The 25,211-nt window shown below is 45.1% G+C and overlaps 1 protein-coding gene across 3 annotated transcripts; it reads right to left on the bottom strand.

The window, feature by feature from the left end:
- Positions 1-2,735: 2,735 nt before the first annotated feature.
- Positions 2,736-23,737, bottom strand: APH1B (aph-1 homolog B, gamma-secretase subunit). Of its 3 annotated transcripts, none has more exons than XM_044978639.1 (6): positions 23,487-23,733; positions 21,897-22,067; positions 19,800-19,873; positions 18,337-18,459; positions 5,115-5,242; positions 2,736-4,546 (listed from the first exon to the last, which is right to left on the bottom strand). In XM_044978639.1, the coding sequence occupies exons 1-6, from the start codon at positions 23,597-23,599 to the stop codon at positions 4,379-4,381; spliced, it is 777 nt and encodes a 258-aa protein (XP_044834574.1). In that variant the 5' UTR covers positions 23,600-23,733; the 3' UTR covers positions 2,736-4,378. The 3 variants fall into 3 exon arrangements, with proteins under 3 accessions (XP_044834574.1, XP_044834575.1, XP_044834576.1); XM_044978640.1 differs by lacking the exon at positions 23,487-23,733 and adding an exon at positions 23,031-23,334; XM_044978641.1 differs by lacking the exon at positions 18,337-18,459 and having other exon boundaries at positions 23,487-23,737.
- Positions 23,738-25,211: the final 1,474 nt, after the last annotated feature.

The following is a 25,211-nucleotide window of genomic DNA, read 5'->3' as shown; positions in this document are numbered from 1 at the left end:
TTGGAGGCCACAGGAGGTAGTGGATCTTATTGTTGTGTGGGGAGAAGAGTCTGTGCAGGCAGAGCTCCAAACCAGGAGAAGTAACGCTAACATCTATGCCAAAAATCACACATGGGGGAGAAAGGCTACACCAGGGACACACAACAGTGCCGCATGAAAATAAAGGAGCTTCGGCAAGCGTACCAGAAGACAAGGGAGGCGAACAGTTGCTCTGGTTCTGAGCCACAGACATGCCACTTCTATGACGAGCTGCATGTGATTCTAGGCGGTGACCCCACCACTACTACCTCAAAACGCTCCGTGGATACCTCCCAGGAGCCCCGAGCGACCTCAGGCAATAACAAGGAGGACACTGTTGACAAGGAAGAGGAGGAGGAGGCAAGCAGAAGATCCATTCTCTCTAACAGCCAAGAATTTTTTTAACTCTGGAGCCCATCCCCTCACAGGACCAATTGTCGGCAGACTGTGATGCCGGGGAAGGCACCTCTGGTGAGTACACTTTTTCAATCAGACTGTAGGGGTTACTTGCTATTATTTTTTAATGTTGAATCTGAATTTAAAAATGGGATACAAGTTATTGGAGGCCACTCCAGCTATGTAGAGGGTGCTCTCTATTAAAAAATGTTTGTGTGTCCGGGGATGGCCTGGGAATCCTCCCTTGAGATCTCGAGGAAGCTTTCATGGAGGTACTCTGCAATCTTTTGCAGAAAGTTTCTGGAAAGGGCTGCCTTGTTTCCTCCACCACGGTAGGACACTTTCCTACGACACTCCAGTATTAACTCTTTTGGCATCATTGCGGCACACAGCACTGCAGCATAAGGACCAGGTCTGTACCCAGACACTTGCTGCATCTGCTCCCTTTCCACTTTTGTTACCCTCAGGAAAGTGATATCACTTATCGTCACATAGGAGAAGGTTTTAAACGCTAGTCTTTAAACTGCAAGCAATTCGATAAATAATCCAACTGTTTGGTGAATTCTTGATCACACAACCATACTTTCCCAAGAGTGTCCTCGTGTGTGCTTGGAAGGGATCACCACGTATTACAGATAACATTTAAAAAGGGGAGGGGGGGCGACGCTTTCTGTTTGTGTCCCTTCCACCCCAACCCGGTGCTGCTTTTGTAACAATCAAACTATTTGTGGACCTTTACGCTGGTGCCTGTCATCTAGCACCATCCAGGTTGCTATGGGAAAGGGGGTTGTGCTGAGGTTGCAACCACTGATCCCAAGGATGTCTTAACAAAAGTTGCAGCACAAGACCTCTCGCCCATGCCTTGTGGCCTTACTCACCATGGCTGTAGCAGCAAACTGACTCTTGCCATAGCCAGCAGTTCTCAAGTTGTGGGTTGCAGGGAAGTGCATTGAGGGATGTTTCTTTTATAAAAAGATTTAACCTTGCACCAGAAACAATGTATGAACTGTCAATGCAACCCTTGTGCTTTGTATTCTTTGCAGCTGAAACCTTGTCCGTAAGTGCATCCTCCACGCCGGGACAGAGACTTTCCCAAATTAGAAGATGGAAAAAGAAGACTTGGGAGACAAGTTCAATGAGTTAATGCATACCTCTGAGAGTGACAAAACAGAGCTCAGCGCATGGAGCACTGCACTGTCGGAAAGCCTGCACAATAACCATGAGGACAGAAGAGCATGCAGGGAAGATAGGCGTGACATGCAGGATGAAATGGTGTGGATTATGAGAGAGCAAACAGACATGTTGAGGCGTCTGGCTGAGGTTCAATAAAGGCAGCTGAACGCTAGAGTCCTGCTGCAGCCTATGGTAAACCTGCTGCCGTCATCGCCAAGTTCCATGTATCCCTTGCACTCAACTCCAGGGGAGGGTACAAGGCGCACATTCCCACACTTTTGATTGTTATTGCAGTGCAAATGTAAGCAAGCTGTCCTTGTTTCTCCCCCCGCCCCCATGTTATCAGCCCTTTTGCCCCAGGTTATCTTACTTTTCTTGCGGTCTCTCAGTGTTTGTGAGCATAATAAAAATCAATGGATTGAGGAGAAAAGGCTCTTTATTCATTAAGCACACAGCGGTTAGCATGGTTGTAGTTTACAGGGGAGTACATGCAATGAAGGGGACAGCTAAGTAAGTAACAACATTGAGTGTCACATTACTGTGGGTCATTGATTAAACTAGTTTTCAAAGCCTCACGGAGACGCAGTGCACCTCAATGTGCTCTTCTTCTTGCCCTGGTGTCTGACTGCTCAAAATTGGCTGCCAAGCGATCTGCCTCCACCCCCCATCCTGCCGGAAACTTTCCTCCCTTTGTTTCACAGATATTATGGAGCGCACAGCAACAACAATGGGGATATTGCTTTCACTGAGGTCTAACCTAGTAATCAAGCTACGCCAGTGGGCTTTTAAACGTCCAAAGGCACATTCCACCACCATTCTGCACTTGCTCAGTCTATGGTTGAACTGCTCCTTACTGCTGTCCAGTCTGCCTGTGTACAACTTCATGAGCCATGGGAGCAAGGGGTAGGCTGAGTCTCCCAGGATCATGATTGGCATTTTAACATCACCAACAGTTATTTTGCAGTCTGGAAAGAAAGCTCCTGCTTGCAGCTTTCTGAACAGACCGGAGTTCCTAAAGATGCATGTGTCATGCACCTTTCCCTATCATCCCATGTTGATGTCGGTGAAATAGTCCCTGTGATGCACCGGTGCTTGCAACACCATTGAGAAGTACACCTTTCAATTTATGTACTCTTTGGCAAGATGGTCTGGTGCCAAGATAGACGGAACGCATATACCTATCACCCCACTGCAGTTAGGGAACCCCATCGTGGCAAAACCATCCACTATGTCCTGCACATTTCCCAGAGTCGCTACCCTTCTTAGCAGAAATCTATTGATTGCCCTGGCAACTTGGATCACAACAGACCCCATGGTAGATTTAGCCACTCCAAATTGATTCCCCACTGACTGGTAGCAGTCTGATGTTGCAAGTTTCCACAGAGCTATCGCCACTCGCTTCTCAACTGTCAGAGCAGTTCTCATTTTAGTATCACTGCACTTCAAGGCTGGTGAAAGCTCTTCACACAGTTCCATGAAAGTGGCCTCGCGCATTCAAAAGTTCTGCAGCCACTGCTCCTCATCCCATAGCTGCATAACTATGTGACCCACCAGTTAGTGCTTGTTTCCTGGGCCCAGAAGCAGCACTCCACCGTGTCAAGGTGATACACAACTGGCACCAGCATCTGCAAATTGCTCCACTCTGTGGCTTCAAGCAGGGCTGCTTGAGTGGCATCACGTTGTTCTGCACGGTGACTCCTTCTTTGGCTGAGCAAATACTGCAGGATAAGGCATGAGGTGTTTGTAATACTCACAACAGTGCACAGCTGTGTGGGGTCCATGCTTGCCATGCTATGGCGTCTGCACAGGTAATTCAGGCTTAGGAAAAAAGGCTTGGTTTGTTTGCCATTGATTTCAGGGAGGGAGGGAGGGAGGGAGGTAAGTGCGTCATGGGAGGCTAATGCCATGTTCCCATAACCACCCGTGCAAATGTTTTGGTCCCATGAGGCATTGCAAGCCCAACCCAACATTCCATTCGGCTCCATGCACCGTGGGATAGCTACCCACAGTGCAGCGCTCCGTGAATCAATGCAACCCCTGCTAGTGAGGATGCGCTCCGCTGACGCAATGTGCATAGTGGGGCATGCAGAATCGACTTGCTTAAATCAGAGGCTCAGTGTCAACTTAAATAAAATCAACCTAATTTTGTAGTGTAGACATACCCTGAGTACATTTTCAGGAGTCAGAAAAAGTTATGGTCCTTTGTGTGTCATCTCAACTATACAAACAACATAGTCCTGAAGGGATATTTCTAATATTTACACAGAGAAGTTATTGCCCTATGCTTTAAAACATATTTTAACAATTCAGAAAGCCTAACTATTAAATATTATAGCTTTTTAAAATAGGAAACAACTTAACTTTGGCTAAAACACCATAGGAAAATTGTGTTTTTTCATTACTGCATCGAGAAGTTCATTGTGGCACAATAAAATGTTATCTTTATTAACTCTATAGCAAAGTGGATGTGTAATTCACAACTGAAGTTAGCAGATAGCCTTTTAGTTTTAAATCGAGTCTATCCATGTTTGATATGTGTTCATTTGTTCTATTAACTCAGCCCAAACTTAGTGCATAAAGCAGCAGCTAATATGTAAACTGTTTAATTTTTGGATACTCTTAAAGAGATTTCACTCACATATGCAGTTCAGACAGTTGCTTGAAAGAAGCCAAGTTACACAGGAATACATATATATCTCAACTTAGCATTCAAGAAAGGTCAAGAAGGCACCAGTTGTTTAGTGAAAGCACATGTAGAGAGATGGATGGGTAAAATCCAGATGCTTAGAGGTTATCTGGAGCGCTGGTTGGCTAGAAGGAAGTCCTTGTCTCTGCACATCAGACACAGTTTCAGATTTCTAAGGGAGCCACCAGCAGTGAAGAAAGCCCAGGTACCCATAAGCATCATGATAATATAAGATGGCACTAGGCTGCCTTCATACTGAGGATTCAGGAAAGTCTGCAAAAGGAAAAGAAAAATCATAGTTCAGTTGAACAGCAACAATTAAATTAACATCCAAAGTTCTTTTCATCAGATGAGATTTTAGAAATCCAGGCTGCCTGCTCTGTCTGGATACTAACAAGCCAGGAGGATAATTTTTAAGACATCAAGAGTTTGCCAAGTGTCTTGGCCAAAATTCTGCATTTGGCAGTGCTCTAACTGCAGCTCTTCATTGCAAATGTTGCTGCATTTCAACAGTTAGCCGCTGTGTATCTTGTGGCCCCAGATTATTTTGTACCAAAATTGCTTACAAAAGACAATTTAAGAAGGACGGGGTAGGCAAATAATGCAAAGGACAAATATATCCCCTAACTGGAAAGTTATTGTATATTTAGAATCAGACAAACAATTGCTTCAGTGAAAACACTTGTTTGGCTTTCACCCTACAGATAATTCATTAATTAGCATTTTTGTTTGATTATTAAAGCCATGATCAGCAGTCCTAATCAGAAATGTATTCACTTCTTCCCCTCCCCTCATATCAATCTAGCAGACTTTAAGAATATATCACAACAGGTGAACTCACCAGACCTGATACCAGCAAATGGCTCAGGATGACTAGTGCCAGTGCCCACCACTTCTTCTTTTCACAAGCATCAAAAAATACAATGCCCCAAAAAACGTGCAGCAGAACAATGGCCAAAGTCATGAATGCTGAAAGACAGTATATCATTAGTCCTCATTACTGGTAAGACATTAAATGTACAAACACACATAGTTTTCATTCATCCACACAACCTCTGGTTCAAACTTGTAGTATGAGTATCTATTAATACCTGTACAACAGTCTACACAAGAGAACACAAAACTCCATGTATTCTGCACACACATTAGCAACAGCTGTAAATGTAATATAGCTAGGCAGCCAAAAACACATACATTTTTACCTAAATGATTGGTTCTGATGTGCTTATCCCAGGACTTATACAGCATCATAGCAAAACTATTCACACAACTGATTGGATCTACTGCTCCTCCTTCACTATGCATAAGAAATAGGGACTGTTTTCCTTGTCTTCCAGCAGAGGATTTCAAATCCATATTTTGGAAGAGGTAGGAAAGTGGGTAAAAGTCACATTTATAACCTGAAAAAACATTTATATCCTGAAGCAAAGACAAAAAATAAATAAATGGGTTTTAAACTTCAAAACTAATTGAAAGAAAGAAAATCCTGCTTACTAGTATTGTACAGCAAAAAGGAGAAAGGAACTAAGGACTAGGTGCACAAAAGAACTTAGGCACCTGACAATGTAGGCACCTCAATCCAACATTTATGTGCCACCGAGATCCCCCAAATGTCTGCTCAGCTGCTGCCTAGCTCTGTAGGTGCCTAAAGTTGGTAGGCACCTAAATTTCCACCATGAAAGAACCCTGGGCAGGGCCGGCTCTAGACCCCAGCGCGCCAAGCGCGCGCTTGGGGCGGCATGCTGCCGGGAGGGCGGCAGGCGGCTCCGGTGGACCTCCCGCAGGCGTGCCTGCGGAGGGTCCGGTCGTCCGGCGGTTCCGGTGGACCTGCCGCAGGCATGCCTGCGGACGCTCCACCGGAGCCTCGGCACCAGCGGACCCTCCGCAGGCATGTCTGCAGGAGGTCCACCGGAGCCGTGGGACTGGCGACGGCCAGAGCGCCCCCCGCAGCGTGCCGCCCTGCTTGGGGCGGCGCAATTGCTAGAGCCGCCCCTGACCCTGGGTGCCTAAGTTTCTGCCAGTGAGCACAACTGCCTCAGTCTAGGCACTTGGGCAACTATTGTGCACCTCAGCCCCAGCAGATTCTCAAAATAGGCTTTCCCCAATTTATCTTGCATGAGAGGACAGATATGGTAGGCATGCTCAGAGCACACCAAATCCCACGCAAAAGAGGGGGGGAGAAGAAGAGGTGCCCCTTCTTGTAACTTTTATCTCAGTGGTTAGAGCACTCACCCAGGATGTGGGCAACCTAAGTTTAATTCCCCCCTCTGCCTGATGTGGAGAAGTGGTTTGAACTGGGGTGTCTCACCTCTTAGGAGAGTGTCCTAATCATTGGGGTATGGGGTATTCTGGGGCAGAGCTCTCTCACTCTCTCCTGTTGAAGCTGTTCCATTGCATAAAAATAATTAAATAGTCAATGGAGTGGGGGGACTGGAACCTGGGTCTCCGTTTCCAGGTGAGCACCCTAACTGGTGGGCTCTACACTCACTCCCACACACTCTGGTCCAATTACTATTTTTAAAAATCAAATTTACTTCTTACAATTATTGCTGTTTATTTCTGCATTTCACGTAGCTTGGGCCATAATTATACAGGGGCAAATGCTGCAAGGTTTGTATGGCCAAACTGCAGAGGAATAATTTAAATGCAAATAACTATTTTGCTTTATAGTATTTAGGGTTTGGGTTTTTTTTTAAATAACCACATAGTATAAATTTCTCTATATTTTTAGAAAATGTAAACTTCAGGCATAATCCACGTGGCAACACCCCTTTAAAAGGAAGCCATTTTAAAATATTCTCAAGATTAAAGGCTTTATAAAAAGTGCTATGTAACTGGCACCATTAAAGGAAAATCAAACAAGACATCAGGTACCAGTGTTAGTTCCCAACTCAGTCAAGTAAACAGACAAGGACAATTTTTGGATACCCTGTGATTTAATTAAAACACAAGTAAAAGCAAATACAATAATACACAAACTACACAAAAATATCCCATGTTTTCCCCCCCCAGGCACCACAAAAAAAAAATCAGTAATGTGATGGACAGTCATATGCCACTTTAAGATGAAAACGTTCAAATGCCAGGAATAGCGCAGGCAGGTGCAGGATGTCTGGTACCTACTGCAAGACAACACACCACACTGAAATTTCACTTTGTTAACATGAATGTTTGTTAAATGCAGAGAACACTATTTTTTCCTGATAAACAATAAGGTAGCGGAGAGGTGGCTTGAAAACATAAGGGAATCAAACATGCCAACTAGGCAGTTACATAATTGAATGAAGTGACAGTTCTGATTTCCAAAGGATTAGAAACATCACATATGTTCCTTTAGGAGCACACCATGCTTACAGTTTCCTTTCAGGGAAGGTAACTCAAATGGGAATGAGCTAGTGAAGAAAAAAAAGAGTTAGCTGTGTCTTGAACTTGAACCAGAGAGGAATAAGGCCTCCCTTTACAGCCCAAACGAGGAGAACTGGGAAAGATCTTACTCCAGAGGAGTCCATTGACTTGGTCCAAGTTACTGCATGCACAAAAAGCAAACTGATATAGGTATCAAGAGGATTTATTGTTAAATCTTTTGAGAGAACCCACAATAGTTAGTGTTAGGTTTGGGGGTCATGTATATTTGTTAAATTTCGAAGTCTTCTAGTGTATTTTTTTTTTTACAGACTTTGCTCATATTTGTGTATAAAAAAGTGAAAATAAATCTTTGTTTTTAAATGTTACCTCTTGAATGTACTACTTAAAATGGAAAGGTACAAAAGAGTCCAGGTTGCCTAGTTTGGATCGCTTTTAGGACATGCTAAACCATGAATATGAGCATTATAGGAAGGAGTAAACAAAAAAGGGCATTTCATCCATTTTAAAATTGCTAAAATCTGGTGATCACTGACGCTGGATGGTAAAGATGTTTTAAACAAACACACACACATCCAGCATGTTACCATGAAATATTTAGACACTATTTATGTAGTACATAGCATACGTTATGCTCTGCTTATGCAGTCAGGAGATACTGGGTGCTAAAACACATTGGAAAATTGTTAAATTTGGGGATAAAGTACTTAATTTGCTTTTTAACTGATGTGGCATTGATTTTCAGAGTTAGAGACCCATGTTGGATGTAATTAGCTTCCCAATAGCATGCTACAAGTGCCATAATTTAATAACCAAATTATGAGCAGCAGAATGAGCAGTTATAAAAGAGGCAGCAACATTATTATTTGAAGTGCAGAAGGTACAATAGGTTTGATCAGATTTAACAAATTTTAAGTTGTCCCTATTTGTTAATTGCCTTACTTCCTAATTATTACCATTAATTTGAGTTGCCAGGGACTTAGTTTTGCTCGTTGAACATCATAGAACAATAAATTGTTCTTTTTGTGTACGCAGAAAGCAAAGAACCAGGCAGAAAAATGTTAATGAAAAAGTTAAAAACAAAGTCTTCATTTCAACACATTCCCTTATTCCCTCTCCCTCTCTTTGCATAGAGACTTACAAAAGGTAAAATGCTTACTTGAAATTCCCTTACACATGGCATGATATCTTGTTGAGAAATAAGTGGTTCAGTCTCTTTGTGATAGGTATCTGTTGTTCAGTCCTTTTTCTTAAACCAATAGAACACAGAGAGAGAGGAGAGTAGCCCCCCCCCCCCCCAAAAGGCAGCACTGGTCTCTGCTGGTTGTAGGTCCATTGCTGAAAGATCACAGAAAAAGTACACAAAATATCACCCAATTTTATTGATTCTGAATACCCCATATCAGTGGTAGAAGCCTGTAGAAGATCTTGGGAAGAACAGTAGAAATGTGAATCCATAAATGTATAAAGTCAGTCTAGATCCTGACATATTTAAGAACACCATATGTGTGTTATTGATTGTATAGAAAGCTCCATCATTTTTAAACATTTATATTCGTGTTGAGGTAAGATGTGTCCAAAATTATGCACATAAAAAACCCTCTCATATTTTGTTTTCTGTTTCTAGTCAGTCATCCAGATAGGGGAAGAAGATCTGGACCCCATGACATCTGAGGTAGGCCGCCACCAGAGATATGCACTTTGTGAATACCCTGGGAGCAGTGGACAGGCCAAACGGGAGGACTGTAAATTGGTAGTGCTCCTGTCCAACCATGAAACAGAGGAAGCACCTGTGCCCCTCGAATATATGGATGTGGAAGTACACGTCCTGCAGATCGAGGGTGGAGTACCAGTTCCAGGGATCCAAAGGATGATGGAGGCCAGAGAGACCATGACAAACTTGAGCTTTACCATGTACTAGTTCAGGCCTTGCAGGTCCAGGATGGGCCTGAGCCCCCCTTTGGCCTTCGGGATAAGGAAATAGTGGGAATAGTACCCCTTGCGTTTGAACTCCACTGGCACCACTTCCACCACTCCTAAGCCAAGGAGCCACCCCACCTCCTGCTCAAGCAGGGCCTTGTGAGAGGGGTCCCCCAGGAGGGACGGGACGAAGGGTGGTTGAGCGGGTTAGAGATAAATTGGAGGGTGTAGCCTTGGGAGATGGTGTTGAGGACCCATCAGTCTGAGGTCAGCCGTGACCACTCCAGGAGAAAAGCACAAAACTGGTTGGAGAAGGGAAGCTTTATTGCTGTTGGATCCCCACCTGTTTACCCTTGGAGGACCCAGGCTTGGGGGCAGACCGGGACTGCTTCTGTGGGCATTTCTTATAGTCCTGTGACTTTTTATAAGGGCACTCATATTTAGAGTGGGTGGTCTGGGTGGGAGCCTATTGAGGCTTAAACTTAGGTCTAGCCGGAGCCAGAACATAGACGCCCAGGGTCTTAAGTGTAGTGCGGGAATCTTTCAGGCCATGCAGCTTCACGTCCATCTGTTCCAAAAACAGGGCCTTGCCATCAAACGGGAGGTCCTGCAAGGAGTTCTGCGCCTCACTGGACAGTCCAGACAGCAGGAGCCATGATGCCCTCCTCTTGCATGCCACGGAGGCCATGGACCATGCAGCTGTATCCGCTGCATCCGAGGCTGCCTGCAGGGTTGCCAGGGCAGCCGCTGTACCCTCCTCCACCAGAGCTTTGAACTCCTTCCTGTCACGCTCCTGGAGGAAGTCCTCAAATTTGGGAAGAGCACCCCACAGATTTAACTCACACCAACCCAGGAGAGCCTGATGGTTTGTCACCCTTAACTGGAAACTCGAGGATGAATAAACCTTTCTCCCAAGTAAGTCCAGCCTCCTTAAGTCTTTATTTTTCGGAGTTAGGGCTGGTTGGCCCTGCCGCTCCCTGTGGTTGACCGAATTGATCATCAGGGAGTTGGGGATAGAGTGGGTGTACTTCTATTCAGCCCTCTTAGAGATGGGGGGCAAAGAAGCTGGGGTTTGCCACAAGGCGTTTGAAATTTTTGCCATCCCTTCATGGAGTGGGAGAGCCACCCTGCCCAGTACTGAGGCCGATAGGACGTTGAAGAGGGAGTCAGAGGTTTCCTCCACCTACTCGGCCTGAAGCTTGAGGCTTGATGCCACCCTTTTCAATAGTTCCTGCTGGGCTTTAGAGTCCTCCTGTGGGACAGAGGGAGGAGGGGCCGTAATCGCATCATCAGGGAAGGGTGAGGAGGTGGGCGCAGTACTCTGCGTACCCCCCGGTACAGGGGGTCCCACCACTTGGTCGCCCTCCGAGCACTGAACCAAAAGTGCACGTCCCATCGACTCCTTTCTAGGAGGCTGACGGCTGTTCCGAGGCTCCGGCCACCAACCAAGCCCCCCCTGCGTCGGGGGCCACAGGGCCCATTGGTACCACGGTGCCAGCCAAGGAGCCTGGTGCCACTGCACCTGCTGTGGCACCAGCACAGCAGGCTGTTCAGCCTGACTGGCCTGTCCCATCGATCGACGGCTACAAAGGAAGGCCAGGCTGATGTACAACCTGTCGCTGTCCCTGGACTGGGGGAAGCGGCAGCAGCGGGAACGGTGCCAAGCAGGAGACCCTGATCCTGATGTGGAGGAATGGTACCGCCGGTAGCAGCTGCTCCGCGATCGGATCCGGCGGGAGGATTTGTGACGGCAAGGTGCCCGCGATCGATACCCAGGACTGCGGAAGCGGTGCCATGGCGGGGTTGTGGAGCAAGACAATGAATGGGAACAGTGTCGACGTTCATGTCGCGACTGGCTACGGTAGCCCCTCGGAGATGAGGACCTTCGGTGCCATCTGTCTCGGTCTCGACGGGGCCTGCTCCTCAAGGCAGAGCAGTGCCTGGAACCCCTGTTAGTCAGAACTCAGCCAGACCTCCTGGTGGGGGTCGACGGTGACCAGTGTGGACTACGCATGGGGTGGTCGCTGAGCGGCAAACAGCGTCGGGAAGATTCCCTCGACCGCATCGGTACCAAGCAGGGGGCAACTGCGGAGATCCCCGCGGGTGGCTTGCCTCTGGACCGGGGACCCAGTGTTGGTGGTGCCCCTGGTACTGGCAGGGACATAATGTCCCGAGCCGCTTGCAGGGCCTCTGGCGTGGAGGGCATCCGCACATCCAGGGAAGCCTGCTCCGACTGAGCCCGGCTACTCCACTCAACCTGAGTTGGAGGCCTGGAGGCCAATGGGGACTGAGGACTGCCCAACATGGGTCTAGCCTCTCCCCAAGTCTTGCTCCGGTGCCGCGGCGGCAAAGGCCTCTTCTTAGCCTTCTTGGCATGCCCCACAGACGGGGAGCGGTGCCGATGGGTAGATGGCACCAAGGGGTCGCCGCGCACCGACACCGCAGCACCTGGTGCTGACTTGGAGCAGCGCACCGGAGTCGGAGTCAACACTGACTCCATCAGGATAGCCCAGAGCCTAATGTCCCTTTCTCTCTTGGTCTGAGGCTTGAAAGACCTGCAAATCTCGCAGTGATCGCTGAGATGGGTTTCCCCCAGACAGCGTAAACAGTCCGCATGCAGATCACTCACTGGCATCGGCCGCCTTCAAGTGTCGCACGACTTGGGGCATGGGGCATGCCCCGACCCGGGCGCACTAAACTAAACTAATCTTCAATTACAGGTACTACTACAATGAACGAACAAGAGGTCTAGAAGAAAGCTGCAGACAAGCTGGAGCAGAACAGTTCCAAAGCACCTTCACTGGCGGCAAGAAAGAACTGAGAGTGTGGGGGAGCGCAAAGTGCCCCTTTCACCGCGCTATAGAGGCGCCACTCCAGGGGTCGCTGGGGCTAGGGGGAAAACTTCCGGCACCGGTGCATGTGGCGAGCACGCACACTTATTGGGGAATACACATGAGCAATCACTTGAAGAAACAACAGAGGTACAGAAACTGGAAGTGGCTTGCCCAAGGTCACATTGAAGGTCACTGGTAGAGTTGGGAATGACATCCACATCTCTTGACTCCCAGTCCAACGCCCTATCCATTAGACCACACCCACTCCCAAGGACGACTGATGATTTGTAACATCCACCTACAGAAGTCTTGTTTCTGGGCTCAAGGACTACCTGAGTTCTAACCCAGAACTGCCCCGGACCTACTCTGTGGCCTTGGTCAAGTAATTTATTCTCGATATCTTAATTTCTGATGTCTATCAAGTGGTCTTAATACTCACCTAACTCACTTCACCTTGGCCAGGCTGCAAAAATGAAAGAAGTTATACCACAACTCTACATCCGTGATTGTATAATGATTACATTATTCTTACATATTGTAAGAGTTTAGCTAAACAAACAGCTGAATACCATAGTATTTTACTGATGATGATGTTCGTCCATCGTTGTCGATGAAGACCTCAACAACTCATTCTTTCGATGACCGGACTCTGTGCGTCCGAAGATGACTGATCAGTCCGATTTGGGCATGGAACGTCCTGTCACACATTGGGCAGACATGTGATGGCACTGTCGATGATGTGCGGGCAGCTCTGGACTTGCGCAGCTCACGCTTTCTTTCAGCCTCAGCGGTACGCCTCGCCTCAGCGGTATTACTGCCTGTGTGAATGAGGCTGCGCCATGCTGGACGGTTCAGTGCGAGGGTTTCCCATGTGGTGGTGTTAATCTCAAAGGACTTCAGAGAGGTCTTCAGCGTGTCCTTGAACCGCTTCTTTTGTCCTCCATGGGAGCGCTTTCCCTGGGCGAGTTCTCCGTAGAAGAGCTGTTTAGGAATGCGCTCGTCTGACATTCTCACGACATGTCCAGCCCATCTGGTCTGGGCTCTCATCAGCAGTGTGTGAACTGATGGCAGACTGGCTCTGATAAGGACTTCAGTATCGGGCACTTTGTCCTGCCATCTGATTTTTAGAAGCTTTCGCAGACAGGAAGTGTGGAAGTGATTGAGCCTTCGTGCATGACTCCGATAGACAGTCCACGTCTCGCAGGCGTACAGCAGAGTTGGAAGCACCACTGCTCGGTAGACCTTCAGCCTCGTTGGTAGGCTGATCCCTCGACGTTCCCAGACGTTGGAGCGCAATCGGCCAAATGCAGAGCTGGCTTTAGCAATTCTGCACTTTACTTCTTCATCGATTGACACTGCTCGAGAAAGGGTACTGCCCAGGTACGTGAAGTGGTCCACTGCCTGAAGTCTCTGTCCATTTACAGTGATGGATGGTTCTGAGTACAGAGTGTGGAGAGCTGGCTGGTGCATGACCTCAGTCTTCTTGATGTTAATGGTGAGGCCGAAGCTGTTGCATTTTTTTCATCAGTATTTTACTACTTGTCACTTGAAACACATCATCTTACTAATAACAAACATTCAGGTAAGCACTAAGGTAGATTCCATTTACAATACTGAGTTTTACAGCTGCTTAGAAAATGTGTCAAAACCGTTTGACAAAAAAACCTCTCATATTTTGTTTTCTGACCACTTAAGCAGCCAGTTGGAAAATGTTCATATTAAAAATAGGGCTATTCAGAAAAAGAGTGTAGGGACTTTAGGTTTGGAACTTCCTCTATGAAATTTTGACACAGAAGTTGAAAGCTCACCTTTTTCAGCTGTCACTTTGTGTTGCCTTTACTGCATAGAGTTGTTTCTGTGGTGTCTTAGGACAAGAGGAAAGCATGTATCTGAGTCACTGTTCTCCCCACTCCATTAGATTGGGGGTTTTATTAATCTAGTCAATTAATATACAACTAACCAAGTTTAGAAAGCAGGAGGCAGACAACTGAAATAACTGAGCTATCAGTTTACTCCAACTGAGCACGTTCACAAGATCTCAAGGGGGAAAAAAATCAAACAAATCCATATTAAAAACCCTTGTCTTTTTAATCAAAAAGATCTCATATTTCAAAAGTATAAGTTAAGGTCAAAAGCATCTGGTACGATTAAAACAAGTGCTCTCAAAGAAATCAAATATAACATTTCAATAATGCACAGTTCTTCTTTGAATAAAATATTTATATTTTGCAATCTGAGAAAAGTGGGACCTCTAAAACGGAAATGGAGAGTTTAATTCTTATCTTTTCTCTTAAAACAAAATTAGCAACATTGAAATTACATGAAATCAGAACCATTTGAAATCACAATGATGTGAGATGGCGCCATCTAGTGACTAAATATTGCAACATTAAATTGGGACACTTAGTTAAGAACATTTCAGTTTCTTCATAACACATCTTAACAGTTTGATTTAAAGTTGTAACCACAACAGGAAATTTAGGAACACCTGTTATGCAACAAGAAAGCTGGACACTTTCTTGTGTATTTATAGTTTACAGTTCCTTAAAGTGCTGTGGGGTTGCAATATACACCATATAAATGTATACTAATCACAATACAAAGTGTCTATTGCAGGGGTGGGCAAACTATGGCCTGCAGGCTGGATCTGGCCCCTCAGGGCCTTGGATCCAGCCAGCGGGATTGCCCCCCATGGCGCCGCAGGCACCACTCTCATAAGTGGCCGGCACCACTTCCCTGCAGCCCCCGGGCGGGGGCGCAGAGGGCTCCCTGCATTGCCCTTGCCTCCAGGCACCACCCCCGCAGCTCCCATTGGCCGAGAACGGGAAACCGCAGCCAATGGGAGCTTCAGGGGAGGTACCTGGAGGCGCAGCAAGGGCAGCACATGCAGAGCCCTCCCTCCTCTGCCCCAGGGGCCACAGCGCTTCCTGGAGCAGCGCAGGGCCGGGGCCAGGGCAGGCATGCAGGGAGACTGCCCTGGCCCGGGTGCGCGCCGCTGCCACTCCGGAGCCGCTTTAGGTAAGCGGCTCCAGGCCGGAGCCCGAATCCCTCCTGCACCCCGCCCCACAACTCCCTGTCCTAAGCCGCCTGCCTGCACCTCGCACCCCTCCTGCACCCCAACCCCCTGCCCTGATCCCCCTCCCCCAGTCCGCACCCCTTCCCTGAGCCCCCTTGTACACCCCGCACCCCTCCTCTGCCCCAATCCCTTGCCCTGAGCACCCTCCTGCACCCTGCACCCTCTCCCACACCCCAATCCCCTGCCCTGAGCCCCATCATACACCTCGCACCCCTCCTCTGCCCCAATCCCTTGCCCTGAGCACCTTCCTGCACCCCGCACCCTCTCCCACACCTCAACCCCCTGCCCTGAGCCCCCTCATACATCCTGCACCCCTCTCTGCCCCAATCTCTTGCCCTGAGCCCCTTCCTGCACCCCACACCCCCTCCCACACACCCCAACTCCCTGCCCTGGCCCTCCATACAATTTTCCCATCCAGATGTGGCCCTTGGCCCAAAAAGTTTGCCCACCCCTGGTCTAATGGTTGTTTTGAAGAAAAAGCCAAGGGCAGTGACACTTTATTCTCTCTCTCCACACAAACACACACTTACACTTTGTAAAGTGGCAACAATAGTTAATTAAAGAGGCATCAGGAGATTAATTGTAACACTGTAGCCACTGTCTGTTTTTGTATACAATGTGCATAATTTTGGACACATCTTACCTCAACACGAATATAAATGTTTAAAAATGATGGCGCTTTCTATACAATCAATAACACACATATGGTGTTCTTAAATATGTCAGGATCTAGACTGACTTTATACATTTATGGATTCATCATTTCTACTGTTCTTCCCAAGATCTTCTACAGGCTTCTACCACTGATATAGGGTATTCAGAATCAATAAAATCGGGTGATATTTTGTGTACTTTTTCTGTGATCTTTCAGCAATGGACCTACAACCAGCAGAGACTAGTGCTGCCTTTTGGGGGGGGGGGGGGCTACTCTCCTCTCTCTCTGTGTTCTATTGGTTTAAGAAAAAGGACTGAACAACAGACACCTATCACAAAGTGACTGAACCACTTATTTCTCAACAAGATATCATGCCATGTGTAAGGGAATTTCAAGTAAGCATTTTACCTTTTGTAAGTCTCTATGCAAAGAGAGGGAGAGGGAATAAGGGAATGTGTTGAAATGAAGACTTTGTTTTTAACTTTTTCATTAAAATTTTTCTGCCCGGTTCTTTGCTTTCTGCGTACACAAAAAGAACAATTTATTGTTCTGTGATGTTCAACAAGCAAAACCAAGTCCCTGGCAACTCAAATTAATGGTAATAATTAGGAAGTAAGGCAATTAACAAATAGGGACAACTTAAAATTTGTTAAATCTGATCAAACCTATTGTACCTTTCACCCTGTCATGTCCTACACTGCCAAAATTATTCACGAATGAGTGGACATTCCTTAAACTCATGGGCGAACCTTATGATAGGCCAACAGTTCTGCTCTGCTTCTCCACTATTCATGCCTCTATGGATAACTGACGCTTTCGTAACAGGGCCTGGAGTGATTTCCTTCCTGGCAACCCTTATAGAATCTGCTTTATGGTGGAGAGATCAAAAGCCATTAAGGAAAACAATAGATGAGTGAGTTGGTATTTCTGCAAAGCAGAACAATATTTGGCCCTAACAGAGGCAAGGACCTAGCCAAACTCAGTCAGTGCTGCAGTCAAACAACCTAATTTCTCCTACCAATTTGTAATGTACCCAGTTGAACTTGCACAAAGAATCTGTTTCTCTCTACCAGCCACCACACCAGCAGAGAGAGTTTATTTTTCTCTACCAGAGTCTAGCAGCGAGCATATGTTTAAACAGTCTGGCCTGAAGTATGGTCCTTTAATTTTTATTTTATTTCAATTCCAGATGAAATGTCTGCCTTACAGGATGGCAAGTTTTAATGAATGTACACTGCTTGCATCCACTAAAAGAAAGAATCCCCTAATCAATCTCTTTTGAAAACACCACCAGAGACCACGGATAACGTAAAGCGTATACGCTTTTCAAAACATAACATTTTGGAAATCTCTCTTACTCTTGTTCTATTCTTCTGCAATAATTCAAAGTTGATGTTTTCATATTACTAGGGGTATTATTTATACAAGATCTGGGTGATCTGATTTACATATCAACCTTGAGATAAACACCCAAGGTGTCCAGCAAGCCTCATTCAGAAAAATGTGTTTTCCTTAGCTTTGCGTTACCTAAAGAGGTACTCTAGTTTTGCAATGATCGAGATCAGAATGACAAACAGATCTGACTTCAAAGAAATAGTAAAATCAGAAAGAACAGTGCCAAAGCCCTAATTTATGTTATAGTCCTTTTAGACTTTCATATATGGGAGGAATACCCTTACAGGAAAAGGAAAATACATAAATAAATACAAGTGATTTACATTCTTTATAATTTGATGTCATTGCAACCTCTATTTTATTACACTGAAACAAACTTTTTTAAAGTACACCAAAATTTAAATATTTGCAACAGATTTTAAGTTGCAGAAAAATAACACACCAAATGCTGGATGTTTACCAATGTGAGATTGACTTCCAATCAGTTGGTGGTTGGGACCCCGAATGTCTAGAGGCAAAACTAGTAAAATATTTCTTAAAAAGCTGAATTCTTAATTAATCTTATGCTTCATGAGCCAAAAATTAACGTAACCGTTTAGTGAAAGTTATGTTTATTCAAATGTATACTAAGATACACACAAATATCTCACAGTACAGTTAGAGCCCTCATAATGGGTTAAATAAAGTTTTCCATGGGCCACTTATACCAGGAAATGTTAGGAGCTTGTCAGAAAAAATGACTGAATACATTCAGTCTTCACTTGCCCCTCAGCCCCTACAACAATCACCAGGCCACACTCCCATGCACAGATTTACCTACCAGAAGACAGGAAGTACTGAGGAGAATCTCCATAAATACCCACTGTGCCTGGTCCCAAGGAGTCAGTCAGGATATTCACAAGAGAAAATACTCCACTCATGATCCCAAAACCCAGGCCAGACACTATGCAAAGAACACACACAAACACACAAGAGACTAATTACAAGTCTTTAGACAAATCCTCACATTACCTGCAGGTGGCAAGATTTTATAAGTGAAGTCATATTCAAAGACAAAAGAATTCTAAGGAATCTCTCCATTTCATTCCTACATTATATTTTTATTGGAAACCAACTAATTCTTTGGTTGTGATAGAGGAGAATAATAATACTTAGAACTTACAGAGGACTTTACATCTTCAAAGTGCTTTACGAACATCAAACAACATTCACAATTCTGCTGTGAAGTGAACAAATATAATTATTCCCATTGCCTCAAGATGGAAATGGGAGAGAGAGGTTAAGTGATTTTTCAAAGACCATAGAGCGAATCCATGTCAGAGCTAGAATCAGAACTCAGATATTATTGTCTCCTCTCAACTGATGGCAGTTTTATTAGAAGAGACAAGGACAAAATGGGCTTGGAGACTGAAGCACCATCTCACCCCAAAAGATAAGAGGTATGTTGGAAGATCAAGGTTGAGGTATGCTCGCTGGGTTATGTGGTCACTGATATTACCTCTATTATATAACATCTCTTCCGTAGAGAGAGAACTTCATTTTTCAGAGCTGTTAACATGTTATCTTTCACAAGTGCTAAATCCACATGATTGTTTTTAAAAGGATAATATATTTTTTTCTGCAAACTATAGAGACTGAACTTTATTTAAAGAAATATACAGAATTAACATAATGCTTCATGACAAAGTAGAATCATAGTTTTACTGCATCTCATATTTCAGCACAACCCTGATCATCTTCACACAAATTAACTGAGCTCAAAAAAAGATCTTGAGAAACAGTGTGGTCTAGTACATTAACCAGAGAACTGAAAACATGGAATTCCTGAATTCTAATCCTCATTCTCACAGTAATTGCCTCTAGGATCTTGGGCACTTTTTTTTTTTTTTAAAGTCCTATTTATGAAGTAGGGATTAAAATAATTACCTAGCTCCTGGAGCGTTTGTAAGAATTAGTCAATGGTTGTAAAATGGCTCTGAATTTAAGAAAATAATTCTTAGCAATTGTAGTGCTTTTCATTAACAACTTCCTTTTGATGTTAATGGTAAAATTATTTTGATACCTTTTGCCTTACGTAAACTGAACATCTATAAAGTAAGTTTTTACATGCCTGTTGGAGTCTACAAGACTTTGAGAAACAAATAAAAATGGAGAAGCAAATAAACACAATCTGCATGCAAAAGTTAATGTTCTCTGTGGCTATAAAATTTTACAAATGACTTTTTTTTCTAACATGACTATTTAGGGTACAAGTTAGATAGTTTTGACTGCATTTCAACTTACCATAGGACAACTGTCTGACAGAGATGGGTATGGTTTCCTCCTGGCTTATAGTCATTAAGCCCTTATTAGCTTTTCTGAAATAAAGACAATATTTTTAAAAGTAATACCTTAATGTCCATACATTCTATTTTTCAACTTTGCTACTTCAAACTAGTCAGATCTTATTTTTAAATGTCTAAATGAAACAAGAAAGCCACTTAAATAATTATATGCAAAGGATGGGGGGAGGCTTTTCAAAGCAAAGGTCACCAGAATTTTTCAACATGGGCAAAACAACTTATTTTCTCATAGTCTCATTCTCAGAAATGGCTGAAATATTTTGGCTGAAATTTCCTCTAAAAAATTCACCCTGTGGTAGACATCCAGCCTGGAAAATTTCGGACCATATGGATGAAGAGAGGAAAAGTTATACACACCTGAAAACAGGATATTATAACAAAAGTATTGTTGAGCAGCCTTCATAATAGAGGAGTGTTACCAGCCCCTCCTATAGTATTTTAGTTCTGGATAAACAGACCCAGGAAAAAATTAAGCCAAACATTTCAACCTGTTCAGCGGAATTCCTAATGGGGGTTTTTAGCTCTAACAGTTACTATATCTTGGTTCTGATCCTGCAAAGACTTACTCATATATTTAAGTTACTTAACTTAAGCATTGGGATTGCTCACAGTGCATAAAGCTAAACACATGCTTAATTATTTGCAGGATCAGTGCCCATGTCTACACTCTTTTCAAATGTTAAAACCTCAAATTAATTCCAAGTACCTTAAGAACCTTTATCCAAGCAAAATTCAATTTACTAATGTAATAAGAATTTGGAAAAATTTGTTAGAACTTGTTACAGGGTTTACACCAATTATTTTGATGCCAAGGACAAAATAAAGATTTTCTTCTGGTTTACCTACCCCCATTCACTGGTCTTTGAAATAAAATTGCCTAAGCAGATACCTTGATTATTTTGCAAGTATTTTTAGTCAACACCTAAATTGTGATGCCACTTGTAAAAGAAGAATTTGATATCTGATTCTTTTGCAGAAATGGTAGCAGTGTAGAGTAACATTTGTGTCACATGAAATGACGCCACTTATATCATCATGTAATGCATTTCTTATTGAGGTCAGTGAGACAAGCTGTTGTTCTTGCAGTCAGCCATGTTCACTCAACTGCTGTTTCTACAGCATTCACAGGATGTAAATTATCATAATCTAAAATGCCACCATATGACACTGTTACTCAGTTCCCCCAGTTTTCCAGCCTGTATTAATTTTGTATTCAGATTAGATGGAATTTAAAGAAATAAAAACATTGTATTTTAAAACTTTTTCCTAGATGCTATATTTCTCAGATTTCATTTTGCTTAGGGATATAGGATCAAAGATTTAATCTGAGTTTTTAATAACTAAATTACTGATATAGCAGTGAGGAATCAGAAATTCTGGAAAACTCACAAGCAGGGGACGACAATAATTCACGAAAATGTCAAAATACAATGCTGAAACACTGGAGTTTGTTCTAATTAACAATCAAATTTTTTTTAATGGAGATCCTTGACAGATGAGACCCAAGTTATTTATTTTTAAATTCTTTCTATACCCAAGGATAGTCTTATTATAGGAGAGAAAACAGTCATACATTAATGCGTCTATTAGGCCTATTATTTTTATCTGAATGCATCATATAATACAACACTTTCCAATCTGATTTTCAAGTCACGTTTAGAAAGTTTTCTTTGTAACATAAGGACTTCATACTTCTTATTAAATCCCCAATTATGCAGAAACTGGTGAGGCCATAAGAGGAGTGCTGGCATACTACAGGCTACCTATTCAGTATGATCCTCGAAAGAGTAAGGATATGTCTTCACTAGCAATGTTAAAGCGCTGCTACGACAGCACTTTAACATGGATGTGTAGTTGCAGCACCAGCACCCCCACCGGGGAGTAGCTACCAGGTGCACTGGCTACGCTGCCACTTTACAGCGCTGAAACTTGCAGCGCTCAGGGGTGTGTTTTTTCACACCCCTGAGCAAGAAAGTCGCAGCGCTATAAAGTGGCAGTGTAGGCAAGGCCTAAGAGACACCAGAAACATTTAACTTACTTTAACAGTTTGTAATAGGCAAATCGGAAGACTTCCTGGAGCAGGACAGAGAACACCACACCAAAGATGAGCAAATTTTTCTTTACTGATGCATTGTTGCTCCCACCAATCTGCACTGCAATGAACCATACAAGGGAAGAAAGCAGCAACGAGACCAGCCAGAAGAAACCTCTAGAGTTTTAAAAAAATAAAATAAAATAAAGGAAGGAAGGGGAAGCAGGGGAGAGAGGAGACAACCCATCATGCATACTACCAATTACCTAAATAAATAAATAAATAAAGATTCCATAGCTTGTGTTTAAAAATCTCTAATAAGGGATTCCTCAATGCAGCAGATGCATTGACAAGGAAGACCTGTCTTGAAGTGGGTGACAAAGCAGACAATACTCTCCCACAAACCCCATTTACCATGCTAATACTGTAAATTATTTGAAAAACTAATTTTAAATAATAATAGTTAGCTTAGACTACCGGTTTTACCCCCAATGTAGACAGAGCATACTGTGATTAAAATGGTTTCAGAAAACCATTTTAGAGCCTTGACTATACAAGGAAACTGAACTGTTGCAGGAAGTGGACTGACCACTCTCAACCATGTTTCCTGAGACAACAGTGAAAAGGTTTTGACTAGGCTACTTTATTTTCAATATGAGTTATGGGGGCACTGCTGCTAAAAACTATTTTTGCTGACATCTATTTCCTACCATAGCCAAAGCACTTGGGAATGGCTGCTAAATATGGTTTTAATCCTGTCCTTTGGGAGCAAATTCTTGTTAGCACAGGGTTGTCATCATGGCTATGTGGTCTAGAGAGCGCACCCGGCAGTCTGCCCAATTTAGAAGCACAACTGTCTGGAGACTCGTCCCCCCGCCCCCCTTCCCCAATCTTATTCTCCAGTAATAGCCCCTACTCCTGTTGTCTGGTTCATATAAACATGACTAGGGGCTATCACTGGAGGAGGTGATCCTTTAATAAGGGTTGGTCCCCTAGTGCTGCCCACATCTGGAGTGGGGGCTGGGGTCACCCACATGTGCCACTAAACCCAACACCCTGAGTTGGGGGGTCATGCCCTAGTACTAGGCTGGTGTTCCCCACACACCTAACTTCTCCCTCACTGGGATGTGTGTGTCAGACCTTTGCAGGGGGCGGGTGGGTCCTGCTGTTTTACAGAGATGCATCCTCTCTCCGGCTTTAGGGGAACAGGAGGCTGATACACTCAGGTGGGATCTGAGGTCACAACCTCAAATCCACCTGGGTCTGGGGGCTTCTCCCGCCGGAAGGTGGGGGGAGAGGTTCGTGCCACGGGGTGAGGTCAGGGGGCTTCTACCATCGACAGCAGAGGGCGGGTAGCCCCTTGCTTAGGACAGTCTGGGGGTATCTCCCGTCGGGGGGGGGGGGAAGCTGACACCCAGAGTGAGGGGACTGGGGGCTCCTCCCGCCGAGGGGGGAAAATGGGCTGACGCCCGGGGGGGGAGGCGCCTAGAGGCTCCTCCCCACCTGCCCCTGCACAGACGCTGCATGAGCGCCGAGCGGTCTCAGGAGGCCCCGGCAGGTGTCGCTCCCCGGCCCGGCCCGGCCCGGCTCACCCACCCAGCGATGAGGAAGACAAGGCGCAGCGGCTCGGCGGCGATGGTGCAGACGCACAGGGCCAGTGCCGGCCCGAAGGCGATGAAGCTGCACCCAATGAACACGGCCGCGGTCATGGCGGAGGAACCTGGCCCAGACCCGGACACGCCCCCACCCAAAGCCCACCGCTGCCACCGCCCTCTGCTGGGCGGGAGCCCGAACCAGGGCCTCGGCCTCCCGCTGGCTCCTCAGAGCAGCGCATTCTCCCCAGGCCCGCAGCCCTGTTGCTGGGACCAGGGCTAGCAGGGGGAGGTGGGAGACGCCGCGCACGTGGGGCGGGCTCAGGGCGAGCCTGAGGACTTGACACAAGCTCTGGCTGTGTTACTGGAGTCACGCGTCAGGCTGAAGCAGGGGGCTGGACTAGCCCTTTCTGCTACAGTCCTCACCGCTCCTGGCTTGAGGTGCTGTAGGCTTAGCGCTCACTAGCTCCTGCAATAGTCCGTTGACAGTAGGAGCGATCCCAACCCCCTTCCCAGCAAGCTGCTGGCTGTAAAGCCTACAGGGCCAGCTCAGTCAGTGGTTTTGCTTACTAGGTAAGATGGTCACTAGGTGCAGGTGGATGACCCCCAGCAGGGACAAAAATTTCTCTCCTCTTACAGTCTTCCTCTAGCCTCCTCCTGAAATTATGCATTCCAAATCATACTACTTCTTGGGTAAACGTTTAAGCACAATGAACAAGAACACATCTTTGCCTTTACAGAAGAGATAAACAGTCTCACAGGGCGCTAGGACCTCACACTACAGGACTTCACAGTCCATACAATACATTGCATGGCCTGTAGCATGTTTCTTAGGACTGGCATCACATACCCACTTTTACATAGGCATTCTCTACCCCCCCCTACAGCTTCTATGTCAGTGGTTCTCAAACTTTTGTAGCAGTGACTCCTTTCAGATAGGTTTCAGAGTAGCAGCCGTGTTAGTCTGTATCCGCAAAAAAAACAGGAGTACTTGTGGCACCTTAAAGACTAACAAATTTATTTTAGCATGAGCTTTCGTGAGCTAAAGCTCACTTCTTCGGATGCTTTCAGATAGCAATCCTCTGAGTGTGACACCCCCCCCCAAATTAAAAACACATTTTAAATATATTTAACACCATTATAAATGCTGGAGGCAAAGCATGCTTCGGGGTGGAGGTTGACAGCTCGCCCCCTTCCCCCAGTAATAACCTCATAACCCCCTAAGGGATCCTAACCCCAAATACGAGAACTCCTGTTCTGTGTAGTGTAGCCCTAATTGCAGTACCTTAAATGATCTAAGCTAGAAGTGAACACAGAGCACAGAAACATAAGGGGTATCATTACAATCTTTGTGTCACCCCTAAAAAAGCACTTATAGCCACACTATCTGCCTGCAACTTCAAGAGCTGTCAAGGATCCTGAAGTACTCAGACTATAAGCCATATGACATATACCCCCCAAATGAGGGGAAGGGATACTTTTATCTCTGATTAAGGGAATGCAAGCACACCTTTTTACTCCTCAGTCTTCAGCCAAGACTCTTTCAGTTGTGTCCCATTAATTAAGTGAAGTTCTCTAGCCACAGGCCCCATAGGGCTAAGTTTGGGTTGAATCCATTTTTCTTGTCAGCTAAATTCCCCTATTTTACCAAGTTGTTTTGGTACCATTCCTCCCACTGAACAGGCCATAGAAGGGGTCCCTAAAAGACACAATATTCAACCTCCTCTTT

This window comes from Mauremys mutica, chromosome 11 (genome assembly GCF_020497125.1).
Source record: "Mauremys mutica isolate MM-2020 ecotype Southern chromosome 11, ASM2049712v1, whole genome shotgun sequence".
NCBI lineage: Eukaryota > Metazoa > Chordata > Testudines > Geoemydidae > Mauremys > Mauremys mutica.
This window is presented reverse-complemented; position numbering and strand designations above follow the sequence as displayed.